Source organism: Astatotilapia calliptera, chromosome 7 (genome assembly GCF_964374335.1).
Source record: "Astatotilapia calliptera chromosome 7, fAstCal68.1, whole genome shotgun sequence".
Classification (NCBI taxonomy): domain Eukaryota; kingdom Metazoa; phylum Chordata; class Actinopteri; order Cichliformes; family Cichlidae; genus Astatotilapia; species Astatotilapia calliptera.
In genome coordinates, this window is record NC_137428.1 from 67,814,386 (window position 1) to 67,834,231 (window position 19,846).

The window sequence follows — 19,846 nt, forward strand, 5'->3', positions numbered from 1 at the left end:
ACAAAAACAGAGTAACGCGCACTGTAAATTGTGCCGAAAGCACAAAGTCTGGCAATACAACAAACCTTTTTTATCACCTGAAGCAGTGCCACCCACTAGAGCACGCTCACTCTGACTGAAAGCGCTAATTCGTCGTCGAAAACAACCAGGGGAATCCCTGCGAAGCAGCAACAGTCAATTGAGTCTGCTTTCTCCAGCGTCTTACCATGTGACAAAAACGCTAAGAGACATAGCAACATAACGAATGCCATAGCTTACTGTCTTGCTAAAGACATGCTACCAATAAACACGGTCGACAATGAAGGATTCAAGCAGCTAATTAAGGTAATGGATCCTCGTTACCAACTCCCTGGACATAAACATTTCTCTCAGACAGCAATATTAAATAAGTTAGTCAATTTTGTTTCTTCTTCTGTAAAATAAACTAAGATTTATTTTTAAAATTAATATTTTGTTTCTAAGTGGAACTGACAATTTAGTCTGTTTCGTTTGTTCTATTTTGAAACTTAAACGCTTTAGCGGCTGCCTTTTGTGTAGTTTGTAATATTTGCCTTTATTTTGCCTAAACTGAAGCCTCATTTTAAGTACATCTGCCCTGTTGAACTTATTATGGGAAATAAATATTTAAATCAAAACAACCTGCTGATTATTTCACATTTTACTTGTGAGCAACGGCACATTTAAATCTTACAAATATAGTTATTTGGCTCATATCGTGATATATATCGCCTGAAATGAAAAAAGCATATCGTGATATGAAAAAATCTTATATCGCCCAGCTCTAGTGAATCCTATTCAAGATTCGGGCATTTGTGATCCAAATATGAGACCCAATGCAATACTTCCCTCAGTAAAAGCATCAAAGTCCCTGCCACAGCTTAACTTTGGCAGTTTACATGTGTGAAGAATCCTGCTGCTTCCACCGCTGCAAGAAGAAAAGTGTCCCGACGTGGAGGCAGTTATTTTCATTTTAAATCTAGAAGGGTCAACGACGCTGCCGGCGCTACGACTCTGTATATATTTAGATACATCTTAGAAGAATCCCTGTTTGCACCCTGTATCCTGGATGAAGGTGTACATAGCTACAGATCTCTACTTCTTCTTTTTTGTTTTTTAATCTGGACACATCATCACTGCTGCAGTTTGGCAACAATGTCGCTTAAGGACAACAAAAAGCAACAAAGACGATATTTAGTACAAAAAGCAGTTATTACTCTGATTTACCAAACATAGCTTTTAAGGTTTTATGAATTTTTCCTTCATTATTTTGTTCTTTGCCTACCTCATCTGTGCGTGTGTGGCTTTTATTTAAATGATGACTCATCTACTGCAAACCACAGCTACATTAGAGTGCAAACAAAGTACTGTTAACCTGAACCTGCATTGCTTTGCTTAGGCTAACTACACTAATGCACACAGGGGCAAAATACGGCCCAGGGGCTAGGAGCATCACATGAACCACTCCATTCTGGACCCCAACGGCCTGAAGGATAAACAAAGCAAAGCCCCAAATCAATAACGCAGCATTATGCTAAAGAATCTCGAGGTTAATGCCTGCAGTGAGTCTGTAAAAGTATGTAATTTGATGTGCAGCATTTCATCGGTGAGCTGTGCAAATCAGACAATTAGAAAGTTGTATTTTGAACATATACACCACTTTATTAGGCACACGTGTTACTAGTACTGGATTGGACGCCATTCTGCCTTCAGCTTCAACATGCTGCTGGAAACATTCGTGATTTTGCTCCATACTGAAAGGCCAGACAAGGGCTCATATTATTGCAGGTTCCAGTCGTTGCTGATTCATCGACAGCACAACTATGATGAATGAATCTCCTGCTCAGCCACATCACAAAGCTGCTCTATTGGACTGAGATAACTGGTAACTGTGGATGCCATTTGAATGCAGTGAACTGATTGTAATGTTCAATAAACCAGTTTGAGAAGATCTGAGCTTTCATGCAGAAAGCAGCAGTCACATAACAGGTACAGTGTGGTCTTCAATGCACGGTTAACAACCATACAGAGAGAGGCTTCGTACTAAGCAGCTCAAAGCGTGCAAAGAAACCATGATTAAGTTCAGGTAATGAACTCTTTTTAAGGACTAATTAGTTTTGTTATCTGATATCTTGTATATACTATTTTATAACCAACAGCTTTTTATGGGTTTTTAAGGTTTTGGGATTTTTGTGGTTAAAAAATAAAAATCATGTTGAATGTTTAGTAACTCAGTTCTGCATATTCGCCCTTCAGTCAGTCCTACATATAAAACAGTTTCAATGTGCAGAAACCAAAATGTTAATCAAAGTGGTGAGATCAGGTAAGAGATGCATGCAAATCAAAACTGGGGAGGATTTTCTGGACACTGCAGAATATAACATGAAAAACAGAGGATCGAAAAAGAAGACAGATGCCTAATCAGTCATGTGATGATGTTTATGTGATGATGTTTGTAATATCTGATATCTGTGGGATGTCTAGTTTTGGTGCATCAACATTCAATATCTCAAAGATAAACTAAATATTATATTAAAATAGAGATATTCAGCAGATTAAATATTAGGATATCAGATGTATATTTAATTGATGGGAAAATGGATCAATCAGAGATCTGATGCACATTCTTCAGGATGTTGTCCATTTCCGTGGCAACTAGAAAAGTATTACTACCTCAGATATGACCATATTTACCGTATTTTAGTGATTTTGCTTCTGGTGATATTCCCCGCAGCCTTAGCACCACCCCAGCCTGAAGTGTTGACACCAGGCACGATGAATCCGTGAATGTTGGAACAGAAGCCAAGACTCATCTGGTCAGGAAACATTTTCTAGTGCTCTGTTCTGAATTTTTAATGAGTCTGTGCAAATTGTAGCCCTAATCTTCCAGTTCTGACAGGATTAGCACCTGGTGTCGTTTCCTGCGGCTGAGTGTTCATAGATTCACTTTGACTAGCTCACTTTAGCTTCCCTTGATGGCCCGAGCATGTCAGATCAAGTTACTAATCAGCATGCTTGGACTTTATAAACTCGTCTCAATGTAGAAAAATGTCTAATTTTCTATATTTTTCTTTATACAGCAAGAAAAAATAATAGCTGTTGATTACAGTTTTATACTAGTGTCCTTTCTTTAAACTTTTTGTTAAAAAAATGTCTTTGTTAATCTTTTCTGAGCTGAAGAAGTCGTCAGTGTGGTGATCCATGTTTTGCTGGACTTTATCAAAGGCAGACGTTTCTCTCATCGCAGCCAATCACGAGAGAAAAACACCGTTGACTTTTTTCTAAGAGACCTATGGACATTTTCTTGATCCAATTTTAGCTACTATGCTTCAGCTGTCACCTAACTTTAGAATTTATTCCAAATTTTGTACAATCACCTGCTTATATCCCTGACCTTTATAACTGCTGTTTCTCTAATTGGAGACGGGCCATCCAAAGACAGCTCCAGGCACAAGATTGTTTTAAATATACACCTAATTAGTCTTACTCCTGTGAGAGACATTACAAATTAATTCAAACAAAACATTCTCAGGTGTTTTCAAAACCTTTGATAGCTTGAGACGAAAGCAATGCAACATATCTGTGTTATTTTCTTTCATTTCCAGTCTTTCTTGCTTTCCTTTAATGAATAGTGAATTACTACCGTCGTGATGGAAGAGGAGCTGGACTAAATTGGAAGATAAACCTCACGGGTGGCCTTGAAAATGATTCAATGGTTTGTTTATCTGAAAAATGATCACCAGTTGAAAAATTGTGTGCTTCATAGTTAGCTTGCTTAATTATGATAATCAAAACACCATTAGGCAGCAGGTTTTCAAAAATGTGAACACGAGAGACCGTCTTGCTGTTTTTGTAAATGAATGCTACGTTAGGTTTTCCTCTTCAGCATTCACTCCTACGTATGCAAGCTAACAAAACAAAAAATCTGTAAGTTAGCAGACATATTAAAGCACTTCAGCGGAGATGGAGGGTGAAGAGGAACTAATGCAAAAAGAGACAGAAAACAGACAAAGGCAGTAAACAGAATTAACAAATGACAGCTACTGAACGAGCTGGAGAGAGCGTGAGTGGGACGGAAACAGAGAGAGAAGATTATTCGTGTTGTATAATGTGAGCCGTTGTGCTGCGGTTGCAGGATGTCACATCACAGTCGTTCCCAGAAAGCCTAACTGAACACTGGAAGCTTGCTTAGAGAAAATCTATTTGCCATTGCCTGATGAGGATTTTGCACAGGATGCAGTATTACATTTCATTCAGTGCACGAAAAATGGATGAAACATAACAAAGGCAAAATAAATAGGCTTTTGGACTCGGATTATTTTGCCTGTTATCAGTTGTTACATTTGAATGGTGCCTGTTTATGCCCCCTGAAGGCAAGAAAATGGTCCACATAACTGTTGTTCTGCATAACTGTTGTTCTGCTCAGCATTATGAAAACACCCAGGAATAATACAAATAAAAAATAGTCCATATCTCGGAACGTGCATTTGTTAAATTGAAATGCATTCTTCCATTAATTCACATATTGATCTGCTGCAAAAAAGAGCGGAATAAATTAGTCATTGAATTCAGAAGTTTCGCTCATAATAGGAATCATTCATCAGTTATTTCTTCCCCTCTGGGTCTGCGCTACACCGAGCCAGCGGCCGCACTGAGGAATTAAAAAACGATTCTCTACACCTTCGCTCCTAGCACTTATCAATTATCACCAGCCAATATTTTCTGCCACTACGGCATTTGTTATGCCAATAAATTCACCTAAGAATGCTTCCGCTCTGCTTTAGACAGGAAACAAAGGGAGGTTTGGGCAAATACAGAATCCAACTTCAACAGGAGCATAACAAAGAGATTTCAGAACGGAAATGGACAAAAAGACACCTTCTTTGGTGCAGTAATTGAAAACCGGGAAAGAGGCATCAAGGCAGCTCGACTACCACGAGGACGATTTAAGAACGGCTCGGCATCCAAGTGCACAATGTCGTCAACAGTCGTTTCACAATTCAAACCGCCGGCTCATTGAAACAAGCTTTTAAATATGCCATGACTTAGTTACAGATTCTTTAGAAGCTGCTGCCGCTCAGAACATGTGTTTGATGGGCCACTTGAGACAGGGTGGAAGCACCGGGTGGGGAGTGTGGGGGGACTACAGGATATGGACAGAGAAAGGAACAATAGATTTTCTGATGATACCAGTCCCAGAGCTTGAGGAGCTTCAGCAGATTAATTGATACTGAAATAATGAGAGCTTTTAACCACTCTATCTCACCAGAGACGCCTTCCTCTGCCACGTTTTTTAATCTTTGTTCCTCTCTACCCACTGCTTAATCCATGAACTTTGTAACTATGCCTGCAATTAATAGTTAACTTTTATTTCTGTGTTTATTTTAAGTAAAGTAAAGTAAAGTATCTATTTCCAGGAAAAGATAAAGGACTTAACTGAAGACACCAAACTTCCTTATTACTATTTAATAGAATTTTACAGCTGTTATGGCCCTGTCCATAATCTGTTTTGGTGGCTGTTGTTGTCTGTGCCTTTAAGTCTTTGCAGGTCCCGGAGTGGATGAGCTGACGGCTGCTGATTGGTCCCCTGGCCATGTGATCTTCTTCAAATCCCTCACCAGCAGTTGTCCCGGGGTAGCCACTGACAGCAGCAGCAGACCTGACCCTGGCCTCCAAAACCTGAGACTTTTGTGCTTGTGATTTTTGCGGCTTTTCTGAGTTTTGTATATAGTGTGTACATTAGTTTTCATTGTAAATAGCACATTGTAAATAGCACTGCAACAGAAGGGGTGAGCTGCCGTATTGTTTTTCCTTGCACTGTTTTCTCCTGTTTATTTCAGTTAGGGAGTTAGGTGTAGCGCTTGTCTTTTGTTTGATGTTTGATTTCACATAGGGTTTTAGATAGCACCTCCTACTGACTTAGCTTGTTTTGTTTGTTATTTTGGCCTTTGTTCACCCTGGAGCTTCATTTTTGCAGTGTAGATAATAAAACACGATTCACCAAGGAATTGGTTTCCCTCTGTGTATGGTTTTGGGGACCAGGGCGGGGCAGTCTTTTCAAACGTATGTTGCGTTCCTGTACCCCTAGACTGGGGCGTAACACAGCAAACATGAAAGAAAAGTGAACAAAAGCATAAAACTGTTATAATGCACTATATCATTTGTTTAAATTCCTCTTAAAAATGTGTTGTTTGGTGAAATTACACTTTTGCAGTCTTTACAAAGATCTTTTCGACTTGAGACCACCGTGACCCCAGGCTCTAAAAATTACACTTTCTTTACTCTCAGAGTTTGTATTTAGCTAAAGACGTCCTGTGAGACAAACGCTAATGCTAGCATGCTAGCAGGCTATATGCCTCAGGATGACAGCGCTAACAGGTGTGACATCTGTCACAGTTTACTGTGAGATTTTGTCACAGTCGAGTCCTAAACAAACATATCTGCTGTTCAGATTTGATCTTCATCCTGATCAAACATGTAAAGTTTTAGAAATCTAGGTTGAACAGTTGCGAAACTAGTGTGTTAGCAGTATCCGGTACTATTGATGTCTAAAAACACATTTTGCCACCTACACCTGCCTACAGTGGTGATAGGAGGCCACACATCATGGCCATGAATATCATACATTTTGCCTTATAATGTTTTTGTTGTGTGTTTCCTTTTTCATGGGGGAAAGATTGTACATCATGCATCTTTAATTACTTTAAAATATAAGAATTGTGTGCACAAGTTTGAAATCATTTTAGATTTGCTCTGAAAATCTGAGAACTATGCTTAAAGCAGGGTATATGCCAAGAAAGAAATATAAATGAACTCTACTAATTCTGCCAAGAAGAGGAAACAAATATTCAGCCAGAAGCTTGTTGATGGCTACCAAAGCGTCTGGTCGAGGTTCAGTTTGCTATGGGACATTTAACCAAGTATTAGTGGGAGTGTAAGTACACTTTTGACTCTATGTGGATTAGAGGAAATCCAAATTAATTTTAAACTTGTGCATCAAGTTCTTGTATTTTTAAAGTCACTAAAATATACGCTGTACAATCAATCCACCCTGCAAAAAGTACAGTTCAAAGAAATAATGGAAAGCCCCAAATTACCATGACATCCCTGTGATGACTGCATGGTGTAGATGCAAACGGTGAAATGCTGTTCCTGCGAGTTTCATTGGAGTGACTCTCGTGTGGACATTTTTCAGCCTTTCACGGACGTTTACTGACGACTCCTGAAGGCTTGAATCTTAGAGTGAGGGATATGTTGGCTCTGGTAAAATTTGTACCAGCTGGAGCTTCCTTGCAGTCGTTTTACAGCCATCTTTGACAGGGTACACTGGGAATCTATGTGGAAAGCGGATGGCTCCCCACCGAAGAACATTCTGCAAAGCCACGACAACATGCAAAATGCCATGTCCACATGTGAGATCCAGACTGTCAGTCGAGGCTGTCTTGTCTCCTAATGTCTTTCATATAACAGAAAACTAGATGATTAGCTCAGTCATTGCATCACTGCAGTCCCCTTCTGACTCTGCTTATAGGAGGTCTAAATGCAGAATAGCTTCACTTACAGAGCCTTATCAATCAAGTAGACATAGCCTCAGAATATCTTGGCTTATAGATCAGCCCATGTCATTACTCTTGCTGGAGAGGCTCTTGAAGTGGGTGATGTGTTCACTTGCTTTGGGTCTCGGGTACAAAGATTGCCGCTTCTGATTAAGTTGCCCTTGTATCAGAAAGGCAGGTTAAGCTCTTTTAAACCTTCATCAGTGTATGTGGTCTAAACATCTCCCTGTGACCACATATGCAAGTCTGCAGCTCAGTCGCTTAATAAAGTGTATTTCTGTACAGTTCTGAATGTTGAATCCTGATGAAAAAAGACACGACAAGCTCAAAGTAATGTCACTCTGCTTGACCAGCTTGCAAACACTCGTGATCATCAGTACTGTGCAAGAAACTGTGTTAACTCCTATTCAGCCAAACAGCTGCGATGGTGTTGGTGTGTGAGATGAATAAAGCCTGAGGACTTTGCAAATTGTTATTTGATCCCATTCCAGCCAAACTGAAGTGTCTATACAACGCACCTTAGAAGCAGCGAAAAGATCGAGATTTTAGCCGACCTGCAATCCATCTCGCAACTCTACAAGCATGCAGACGTTCCTTATGACCTGTGCCATCATGCACAGTCGCAGATAAACTACACCACGACCAATAACGTGTAAACTGGCATGTGGCTGCAGCATATTGAGATGCTACATCAAGGATGTTATCACAATCATGGATAATAGAGTAATGAATAATAGTTATAGTTTTAAAAAAATCCACATTATTTGATGTATTTGGACGAAGAACGCAACTATTGTTGTCTGAAACAATAATTTAAAAGAGATCCAGAAACTGAAGAGCACATTCACTCACACAGAACCACACAGCCATACTGTATTAGTCACCAGGAACGTCACTTTCCACAAATAACTTGCCAAGGATTAATTAACTTACTCCCACAATGCCTTGCCAAAGTAACACCTATGGACTACCTAACCAAATAAACGACGGCAGCGGACACAAACAAATGAGAGCCACATCATTCCAAACGGGATGGGGATATTCATTAAGCCAGTGCTGGAGAAATGGTAACAGCAGGACTCTGAGCACTGCAGGAGAAAGACAGATGATCTCTGGAAAGGCTGCGAAACACCAACTATACCTGCAGTCTGTGGAAAGTTTCCCTAATCAACTTTGCATATTTGGACAAAGGTGGGGGGAGAATTGGGGTCTATGCAGAAATATGAATGAGGGACAATAGTGTGTATTCAGGTGCAGAGAGTTTTGTAAGGCAGTCAATTTGCTCTCAGCAAAAACAAATTTCTCTAGATTACACAAACAAAGGGACACATTTGCAGAGAAACCAAGCTCGGCGTAGGGGTGCAGGCTTACAGGCCAAATTCCAATAACGGAAACTGGCCAGTGGAATTCTTTGCACTGAAAGTTGGTGCAAAACCGCAGCTGTTTGCTTTGCCTTGCAGAGTGTTTTCATTCCACTCTATTTTGATGTGACCTTGTGCACAAATAATGATTGAAGAACATGAACAGAGATGTATGCACGCATGCATATTCATGAAAGCTTAAACAAACTGACTCAGAACGCGTGTGGAGCATGTGTAAAAACTAAAAATATCGGTTCTAGTCCTTTTCAGAGCGGATTTATGTTACATTTTTTTTATATTCTGGTTGCACAGGGCAGCACAGTGGTTAGCTTGCTTCACGGCAGGAAGGTCCAGTGTTCAATTCCACCCTCAGGCCGGGGTCTTTCTGTGTGGAGTTTGCATGTTCTTGCCTCCCACAGTCCAAAGACATGCAGTTAGTGGGGTTAGGTTAATTGGAAACTCTAAATTGCTCACAGGTGTGAATGGTTGTCTGTGTCTATGTGTCAGAACTGCAACCGACTGACGACCTGTCCAGGGTGTACTCTGCCTCTCACCCTAAGACAGCTGGGATAGACTCCACTTTGTACTTACTAAAAGTAGCATGCATTCGCTTTAAACAGAATAAGGATGTGGGTGTTTTCCTCAACGACGATGCGTGATGTCTTTGGTGTGGTTGCAATTATGCTAATCGTTGATAATTAAGGTTGCATGAGGAGGCCTCACATTTACAAGTGATTCAAATTCATGATGAATGAAGATGAATTTTTAATGTTTTTTACTTTTGCAATTAAGGTCACTAATGTGTGAATGCCTGGGTTTAGATCCCTGTCATGTCTCTGAATAACAGTGTGACACCTCAAAGTGGAACATCAGCAGCTCGAGCTGACTTTGACCTCAGCACAAAGAATTTCAAAATAAAAACAAGACAGTCTCAGTCTTGTTTTGTCATTTTTGTTTTTCCTAAAATGTGTTCATAGTGACAAACTGAGGTTTTGCATTGTAACACAATGAACGTCTGCTGCTTTCCCAGGTTGATTCTGTTATGGTCATTAACTGTCTCATTAATAAAAGTATTGCACGAGCATAATTTATTGCAAGAGCCAGAAGCTACTTACCTTAACTCACAGCAAAAACCTTGCAAAAGGTAAAAGAGCTTGCATAGATTTGCCCAAGGTTAACAAAATCCACCCACTAGTAATTCCAAAGGGTCACCGGTCAACCATTTGTTTATTCCATAGAGCCCGACATGATTATATTACACAAGCTCATCCAACACCACAATGCAGTTCCTGCTAATAATCGAGTTTCCACACAAAATATAGTCAGACTGAGTCGACATCCAGTAACTGCTTTGTTTGTCACACCGCAAACTATTTACCTTCATATTTGTATTTACATGGCATTTGGAGGCTGCTAACATGTCAGTCATTTCAGTATTCAGCACTTGGGACAAAGCATAAAGGCTCATGACAAGTGCACGGCACTGACAACAATACTAGCAGAGGTTTTATGTTACCCAGGGCTGGATTATCTGGACCAAGGGAAAAATATTGACATTAATAAGAAACAGAAGAATTTACTGCACAACAGTTTTTCAAACACTGGTTTGACGCGTCTGAGTGCGTCGTGAAATCAGCCAGACCATTGGAAGCTTTTCATAGAAATGTCACATCATCAACACCCACTTAAACATATAAGTTGTTGAGATATCGCAGTTGTGTACTTAACAACTCAACTGCTAAAGAACCAGATATACTTATGATGTGATAATTACGAGCTTTACTGGTGCTGAAAGATAATTGTTTATTTCTGTTCCCAGTGTCTATGTGGAAAATAAGCCAACCAGCTCCTGGCTACTATAAATACATGGAAGTGAATCAGTCACCTTTAATGGTTGACAAGAAAGAGAATAGACATGTTCAGGCTCAAATTAAACTTTTCGTTGCTAATGCACAACCAAGTCCTGCAGTGGTACTTCTGAGTAAAAAAAACTCATAAAATATGTATGTGGGGTGATCAGGTTGTTAGTGTTTAACTGTTGCAAATCGGCAACGCCTGCCTGGAGAGGGTTAAGGAACAGCTTGTTAATCTCCTTATTTTCCCAGGAGCTTTGATATTTGATCACAGTGCCTGCTTTCGCTACTTTTCAGTAACATTTTCCAAGTTTAATCAAAAATAACCCTTTCAGATATGACAGCTGATATAGAACATACAAACACACCAGTTCTACTCACCCCGAGTGTCTCTGCTGACCGACCACGTGTTCCTATGATGTCCACCTGCGCTAGGTCATCTGCACGTGCGCTGAGGCCGCGGATGAAGAGGACCGGCTCGCTGTGCGGAAGATCTCGCAGAGGAACCAGATTCAGATCCCCGTCCACGTGGAAGCCGGGATCCGACACACCAAACGTCACGTCCTCATTCCCCGCACAGTCATCAAACTCAACTGGAAGGAGCACACAGAGAGCCGTATGTATTTTTGCATCAATCCAAACAAATTGCAAACATCATAAATAAGAAGAAAAATCCCCATGAAACTCCGAGTCACTGAGGTATTCCCTCACTGTGCAGAGCTCAAGGAGCCGTCAAACAATGCACAAAAAACAATTGCATTTCTCAGATATAAACATATGCCCTGAAGATAAACAGTTACCCCGAAGAAAGAGTGGGATGTTCTGCAAGGCTCTGTCAGCTAGGCTACAATAAACTCACTGATCTCTTTTCATACGAGCCAGCTGCAATATTTATGACTCACCGCGTGCTACGCGTTGCCGGCTTATTAATGTTTCTGACTTGCTTTCGTGGTACGCTTTGTTTTATTAAAGAGAATACGGTGGCACGTAGTTGCAGGGCTGAGAAACAAAAGACACGAGACAGAAGAGAAGTGTCACCTCTGCGTGCACATGTGGGCTTGCCTTCTCTGACTGAGGGAGTTACTGCCGAGGACTCGACCGAGCTTTATCCCCTCTGATCATGTTCATCCTCGCTTTATCTCTCTCACACACTCCCCTAGGTGTTGCAACATGATCCCCATGTACTCCCCCACCATCACCCCTGACAATCCTCACCTCCCTCATCCTTCACCTTCTCTTTACCTCAGCCTCCTGTAATGAATCCCACTGTTAGGGAGGATAAGTGAGGGAAGAGGGGCAGGAAGTCTGCATGTGTGGATGCTGTTGTTTGTTAGGAAAGCATTTGGCACATGACTGAACAGAGGTTAGTTTACGATGGAAGCAAACATGGTAGCTTATTTAAGTCTCATCATCTCCTTTAAAATAAATTCTGTTTGATATCAGGACTGGAGTTGAACTGGAATCATGTGATTCCGAATATTCTGTACGGCTAGCATTATTAATCGAGTCACGTGGTTCTGGACTCACACGTTGTCTGCAAAAGCCAGTTAATTCATAATTAAAACAAAGATAAATGTACATGAAGAAGACTTAAAAAGACTTCTCTGGGATGCCGACAGGCAGCGTCCTACGTGATTCAATCCACTGCTTATCTTAACTCATATAAGGAACTCTGTAGTTATTCATGAAGGAAATCTTTCACAAAACACCCAAAAGCCTCACTGCTGTGCGTTCCCCTCACAATGGGGACTCAGAGGCCATCGCTCTGAGGAAGAAACGGCTTCAGATGAGACCGTATTCATCGTGTTTCTCAAAGCAACTTTGAAGATAAAGCTCAGCTTTGGTGCAGAGGCTACAAGCTTTCTCTGTAAAGTTAAACCTAATATTCAACTTTCTCTGTCTGTATGTTAAATCAGAATCAGAATCAGAATCAGAATACTTTATTGATCCCTGGGGGAAATTATTTTTTGTTGTCTAAATGCTGTCTAAACCAGTTTATGTGCAACAACAGTGATTAAATATGTCAGACTGCCAGTCTCTTGTTTATTCCATAGAGACCATGAATAAGTCAACGAAGCAAACTTTTGTTTTACAGCGCTACTTTTCTTTGCGCTGCGTGTTGACCCCGTCTGTTCCTCTGTGCTGCCTCGAAGGTTTCTGGTTGGTGGAACTGATCAATTCAACTGGGAGCACCTGGCCAGTCTCTCTGAAGCATTTAATTGAATGCTTTTTCAAGCTGGAATCTATGCAGACCCTTTGACATAACCTATGCGTGTTGCCGGCATACCTGTGCGGGCTGCGACTGTCGCAGAGAGGTGCGTGTTAAGTTTCGGTGCAGGCAAAGCTACTGTGCAGTGTGGTATAATTCGTCTGCCAGCCTCTGTTCTCGCTCTTCATCCACCCAGCACCAGACTGTTCGTTCGATTGGCTTCAGCCACATTGATTTACAATTCAAACCATTTAACAGCTTCTGCCTATCATTGAAACCATCATCTAACTGCTGGATGGATGAGTGTTTCAGTGGTATCATTCACTACCTCACTTCACAAAATTCATTAGCATTAATTAACATTAATTGTGGTTTTTTGTTCTTTGTTGGTTGATAAATTGGTAAATTTGGGTCAAAACTGTGTCTTTCCAAATATGTGTCATCAGTCTTTACCCATTACAATGTATTAAATGAAACACAGTCTCCTACAACCTCTAACTAGGTCGAGTATTTCTTTTTTTTAATTGAATAAGCAGTGAGGGTATTTAAACTGTAATTTACTGGATACAGCATATATTATTTTAAAAGACAGGGATTCACCAGAAAAGAAGCATTCATGACTGCTGCTAATTTCAGATTCTTACTGACATTCACTGCTTTATTTTCTAGCACCGTGCTGGAGAGGAATTGTGTTGTAAGTGCAAACCCACCATTCTCTGCAACAGCAAATTAAAGTCTTGCAGGAAGCAATGGAACCAGACGGCACAGCAGCACTGAGCTGTTACATTAAGTGCAATGGACAACAATTTTTCAGCAGGAAAGAAAAAGAAAAATCAGCGTGCAGTCTCTCAGGCCACAACAGTAAAGGCCAGCTCACAGACTTCTTCAAAACAAATGAATCTGGTTGGTGCTTTTTTGGTTTGGTACCCACAGAACTGGTCCAAGAGTCCTACGGTCACAGATCCAACCACGCGATACAGATACTGCTAAAGCAAGCAGGACTGGACTCTTTATTTAAATTATTATTTTTCATTATTTTAACAGAACTCATCTGTTTTCAGGCTTTTTTTGATGCATGGATATAACCATATAGCTAAAATGATGGTTCTGTAATAAGAGTGTAAGAACTTTACAGTACTACTAAAATATTCCCTCTACGTCTTCATTTTATACAAGGTTACGTTGCATTGTTGTCATATGATAAACACTCGACTAAATGCAGGCACTTAAGTTTCTTGGAAACAGCATCTACCCCTTAATTTTAGAAATGATGTGTTGACTGCGACGCACGAGTCTCACTGCATTTAGTCTAAGTGATCGTTCTAATGCATACAGATTAGCCCGCAGTAGGGGAAAGGCTGCTGTTCAATTCAAGTACAATGGCAACCCACTGCTGTAATTAACACGTATTGTTCCACTGATGAAAGCGCTCAAACTTTTATTACCCGCCGCAACAGCAAGGCTCGTATTGTTTTCATCCCGTGTGTGTGTGTGTACGTGTGTGTGTGTGTGTGTGCAGGTGTGTGTGTGTGTGTCTGTGTGTGTGTGTGTGTGTGCAGGTGTGTGTGTGTGTGTGTGTGTCTGTGTGTGTGTGTGTGTGTGTGTGCAGGTGTGTGTGTGTCATCCTCAGATGGTCTCTAATTGTTCATGTTTTCACCATATCATGAAATTCAATGTAATTCAAATAATTTGCTGGAAGACTACATTGTGTATTCATCTACCTACATTCTACTGTACGGCTATTTTCCATCACACCATGACCAAGTGGACAGAGACAAGTTCCTGTGTGACTTTAAAATCAATAGACTGAGTCTATCAAAGCTCTCAATTAGTACACTTAACCTTTGTGGCTGTGTAGTCTGGTTGCTTTTACCTTTTCTTGCAGACATTTTATAGTCTTTCATTTGGAAAGAATCGTTTTCTGCCCTCTGGACGAAGGAAAGAAGACGAGAGTAGCAGAGTGACGGATGAACGTAGAGAGAAGAAGGAGAGAAAAGGGAATGGGAAAAGAAAATGCCAGAAACGGCAAGGCTACAATGGACAACTACGGAGAGCTACAAAGTCAACAACTGACTCTCGAGGGAAACAAGGCTCTGTCTCAATATTCAACTCTCACTTCTAATCCAAAGCATGAAAGATGTGTTCATTTCCATTCCCATTACAAGCCTCAGATTTATTTCAATAACATGGGCGCGCTCGTTAGAGCCCACAAATTGCAGCGCCAAACAGTGTCAGTGGCATTTCAAAGGCAGCCAGAGAGTGTTTGATGGTATTCTAATGTTGTCAGGTTTTGGGGGGATTTCAGAAGAGAGCATGGTGAGCTGGCAGCTTTGAAGTCAGGCAACAATGACAGAACGCAACTTACCCCTCTCAGCACCCACACCCCCACTTTCTTTCTGGTTCAGGGTTGAATAACTGTGCACAACATGGATTAGGGTCACCAAAATCCCTCACTGAGGATTCGAGAGGAAAAGCAGGGTGTCATGGGGGTTTGACTTTTTCCTCAAGTTTGACATTCAAGTTCCTTTCAGGCTAAACTCTCCTTTGGAGTAACAAATGTTCCAGAAACCCACTCATCACAGACCAGGGTTACTCTAGGCTTGATTGCCTGTCCGATTAGTGTTCACCAAAACGTCCACGTTCTCATTTATTGCAACAGGTGTAGGCTGCTGGGGGATTCCCATGATGCACTGGGTGTTTCTTCTACCCTCCCTATGTGTTAACAGACCTCTCTGCACTGAATCATACCTGTTATTAATCTCTGTCTCTCTTCCACAGCATGTCTTCATCCTTATCTCCCCCCAACCAATCACAGCAGATGGCCCCGCCCCTCCCTGAGCCTGGTTCTGCTGGAGGTTTCTTCCTGTTAAAAGGGAGTTTTTCCTTCCCACTGTCGCCAAAGTGCTGCTCATAGGGGGTCATATGATTGTTGGGTTTTCTCTATTATTGTAGGGTCTACCTTCCAATATAAAGCACCTTGAGGCGACTGTTGTTGTGATTTGTATAAATGAAATTGAACTGGGTTTATGATGTAAAAAAATGCACTTACCAAGGAAGTCAACTCTAGTATCTAGCTAAGTAAAGAAGAAACAAAAAACTATCAGTGCATTAATATTTTTGGTTTGCAACATGATGTGAAATCCATTAACATCAATTCAAACTGGTTCATTGTTGCAGGGGGAGGTGGAAAAAACTTGGTTTTAATTGTTTTCTATTTTCTTTTTATAGCAAACTGGAAGAAAAGCAGGATGAGATGTGCAGTACGGAGGCTAATGTTAGAACTTGTTGGCATTACATCAAACTATTTGTTGAACTTACTCTGGCTTTTTTAATTTCTTTTGCATTGTGCAAGGATTTAACATGTTTCCATTCTAATTTACTTCTGCCATTAAGCGAGATATTTTTCAATAACTAAGCAGACACCTCATATTCAATCATGCCAGTTAGCTTAGGATATTTTAAAAGGACCATCCACACTGATGTCTTCATTTTCATGTCTTTCAACGGTGCTAGGCAGAAACTCATGCTGGATTATTTTGGCATCCCGCATTATATTTTCATTGACTCAGCCACATAATTGAGATCTCCCCCCTCCCCTGTCAGGTACTAAAGTTTTCCTTTGAGGTGTTGTGAAGACAATTTTCTATCTTGTAACTAAATGTCAAGTCTGCATGATGGAAGAGATGGGAATCTGAGGGTTAATCTCAAAGGTGGCAGCACGGGTGTGTTTAAGCTGATAGCTGCCGTGTCTAACCAGAGCGACTATGCTCAGCCTCATAAAAGGCCTCTGGAGAACGCTATTCTCAAATAATCACCCCGCATTAGAGAGAGGGAGCTGCTTTTGAAAATGTATTTACGCCCTGAATTGCATTTTACCCCAGAGTTTCCTATCGCTGCGCATTGTGTAAGGCCCATCACTAGGACTCAATAGTAACAAGACGTTAGCTTTTCATCTAGCAAGATAACAGTTTGCAGGGATTTAGCTAGCTACGGGGTCCTGACAGCAGCAGCTTTCACCTTGGCTTTAGCCGACGATTAAGACCCCCCACCTCAACCTTTACTGCCACTCCAACTATCCAGTCATGTCACATGCAGTTTCTAATCATCAAGTGTGAGAGAAATGTGTGTTTTTTGCAAACCAGAGAGTGTGTGTCCTTTTACTCAAACCACTGTATTCTATCAGACGACTGTATCACTCTCATTTGTCAGTGTAAGCATGGTCTGTGCATACTAGCTTTTATGCACAGTGTTCCAGGGCCCTTGATCATACTTTGATGTGTGGCCCTGTCCACTGTGCTGGTGACTAAAGCCAATTAAACTACAGCTACTTTCTGATCTCAAGCAGCATCAAAGAGTTCCCATGTGGACTGTTAAAGGTCAGTCAAGCATGCTAACTACCTGGTTAGATGTTTCTATCATCTCGACACATCTGTGCTACACTTAATGTTATGTTGCCTTGGATACCTTAGCAACATGTATTTTTGTATACGAGTGTTTTCAGACACAAAAGGACTTGATCAAAGCCAGAGAACAAAAACTGCAATAAGTACCGGCTCCTGTTGTGTTCTGGTTGTTTATTTAATCTAACTGGTGCAGGGCTTCATCTTATCCTTGTATACGTGTTTTATCCAAGTTATTTTGACCGGCCTTCACAGTCAAAAAGTCACCAGCCAATAAAAATCAAAAGGTGAGACTACATATCAGAGCGAAGTCAGATCTTTGATCTTGACATCTAGAGGAGGAGAGAGCTCGGGATTAAAGTGGCAGCGAGCATGAATTAGCAGAAGAAGTATTAGAAGAGGAAGAAAACACAATATCCACTTTGATATAGCGCAGCAGTCTAAACAAAGGTATAATTGATTAAAATAATCATAGTTTGGTGTGCCCTACTAAACAGAATGGCATGAACCGAGGCCCTGGCCATAATGGAAGTTATTAATTACACCTGTATTCACACCGTAATGGTAATCAAAATAGCTGCAGCAACTCGTCAGTATAACAGTCAGACTAATTAGGAACAACAAAGTTTGCTTGTAAAGTTGAGAGACTGAACCCTGGAGAGAAAAGGTTTCCCCATCGAAGGCTAATGACAGCAAATTGTATTTTTAACTGTTCCCAAATAAAAGTAGAGAGCAAAGAGACTGAACAGATATGCAATGACAGAAATGTAATTTTATGTAAAATAAAAAATGGCTCCATACAGACTGTAGTGGTTAATATATTGTCTTAACAAGCTAAAGATCCCTGCCTCAACACTGAGAGGAGACACAAATCCCTGGGAGGGCTGGGTCAGTGGGCGTCCGGTGTAAAACTCCACGTCAAATGAAGTATGTGGATCCACCCACTGCTGCAACCCCATGAGAATGAGTTTATCGTGGTCGGGTACCACACATTTCCATTCCACACAAGTCACTTATGAAGACTGGATATTTTATTTTCTACAAAATCTTATTTTCAAATAGGAAATAATGAATTCTGCTGTTTACAAACAGGTCACTCAGGTCTGAGTGGGAAATATCTGTACATGTTTCCCAGGTTGCTTGACCACTCATAAATCTGATCAAATAGGGCTGTTCGATATAACGATATATACCGGACGGCGATATAAAAACGTCTATTGTTTCATTTCACGCTATCGTTTGTTTCGTGGTGTCGCAAAATAAACTGTTTACGACAATATTTTTCATGGTTGTGATGGTCACTGTAGTGACTATATTAATTTCTTAAAGTTCTCTATAACCACACTACGGACAGACAAGCCCTGTTTTTATGCGTTGTCGTTAGCAACAACGACGGTAACAGCATCGCGTGTCCGCTTGTTTATGTTCCACATAAACCTTTCACAATAAAGCTCAAGATCCTGTTGAGACTTTTCAAAATAAACTGAATCACGTGAAAGAGCCGATTATTTACGGATGAGAAGTAAAAAAGAGCCGCCAGGTGCTAAAAAATAAACCGTAGACTCAAACGTTAGAACAGGCTTTTCCCTGCAGCACGCCGTGTAATAAATACTCACAAAGAAAACGGCGCCGTTACAACTTATGTCTAAAAATGTATCGTTTCATGCATCGGTTAAAACACTCGACTCCAGCTACACGACGCCCAGCTGGAAACACTTCACACAAGTCGAGCTGCCCGAGATTCACAGACTTTACAGAAAATGTTAAATTTTTGTGATTTATATCGTTATCGGACGATAGATGTCTGATATCAGGATGATTTTGGTCATATCGCACAGCCCTGCTGACAAAATATAAATGTTTCTGTCACTGATAACATCCTAGTGTATATCAAAAAATTTGAATATTGTTAAAATGTTTGATTGTTTTATATATTCCAAATTCATTACATATAAAGTGAAATGCGCGAGGTGAAAATCCAGTATTTGAGTTTGAGTAAGTTACTATTCAGACAGTATAAATACTTCTTATCTCACTGTGTCACTGCGTTCATCATGGATAAAGGACTTTCTTACAAACCGGCCCCAGACTATAAGACTCCGCCCTCATCTCTCCTCCACCCACACGGCTGTGTGCTGAGCCCCCTCCTGTATTCTCTCTACACCCACGACTGCAGTTCGACCCACAACAACAATCTCATCATCAAGTTTGCTGATGACACCACGATAGTCGGACTCATCTCAAAGGGAGACGAGGAAGACTACAGAGAGGCAGCCTGGTGTTCAGAGAACAACCTGACACTGAACACTAAGAAAACCAAAGAGGTCATTGTCGACTTCAGGAGACACAGCACTGACTTAGCCCTCCTTTACATCAACAGGGAGTGTGTGGAGAGGGTCCACACTAGGGCTGCAGGATTAATCGTTAGAAAATCGTGATCTCGATTCATACTTATGTGCGATCTCATTTC

At 40.8% G+C, this 19,846-nt stretch overlaps 1 protein-coding gene across 1 annotated transcript in view; it reads right to left on the reverse strand.

The window, feature by feature from the left end:
- The window catches only part of cdh13 (cadherin 13, H-cadherin (heart)), a 389,881-nt gene that overhangs the window by 238,535 nt on the left and 131,500 nt on the right, over positions 1–19,846 (reverse strand). Inside the window, exon 3 of the mRNA XM_080303968.1 lies at positions 11,149–11,360. Within this exon, the coding sequence (XP_080160094.1) occupies positions 11,149–11,360 (212 nt within the window). The remainder of the gene's footprint in view (positions 1–11,148; positions 11,361–19,846) is intronic.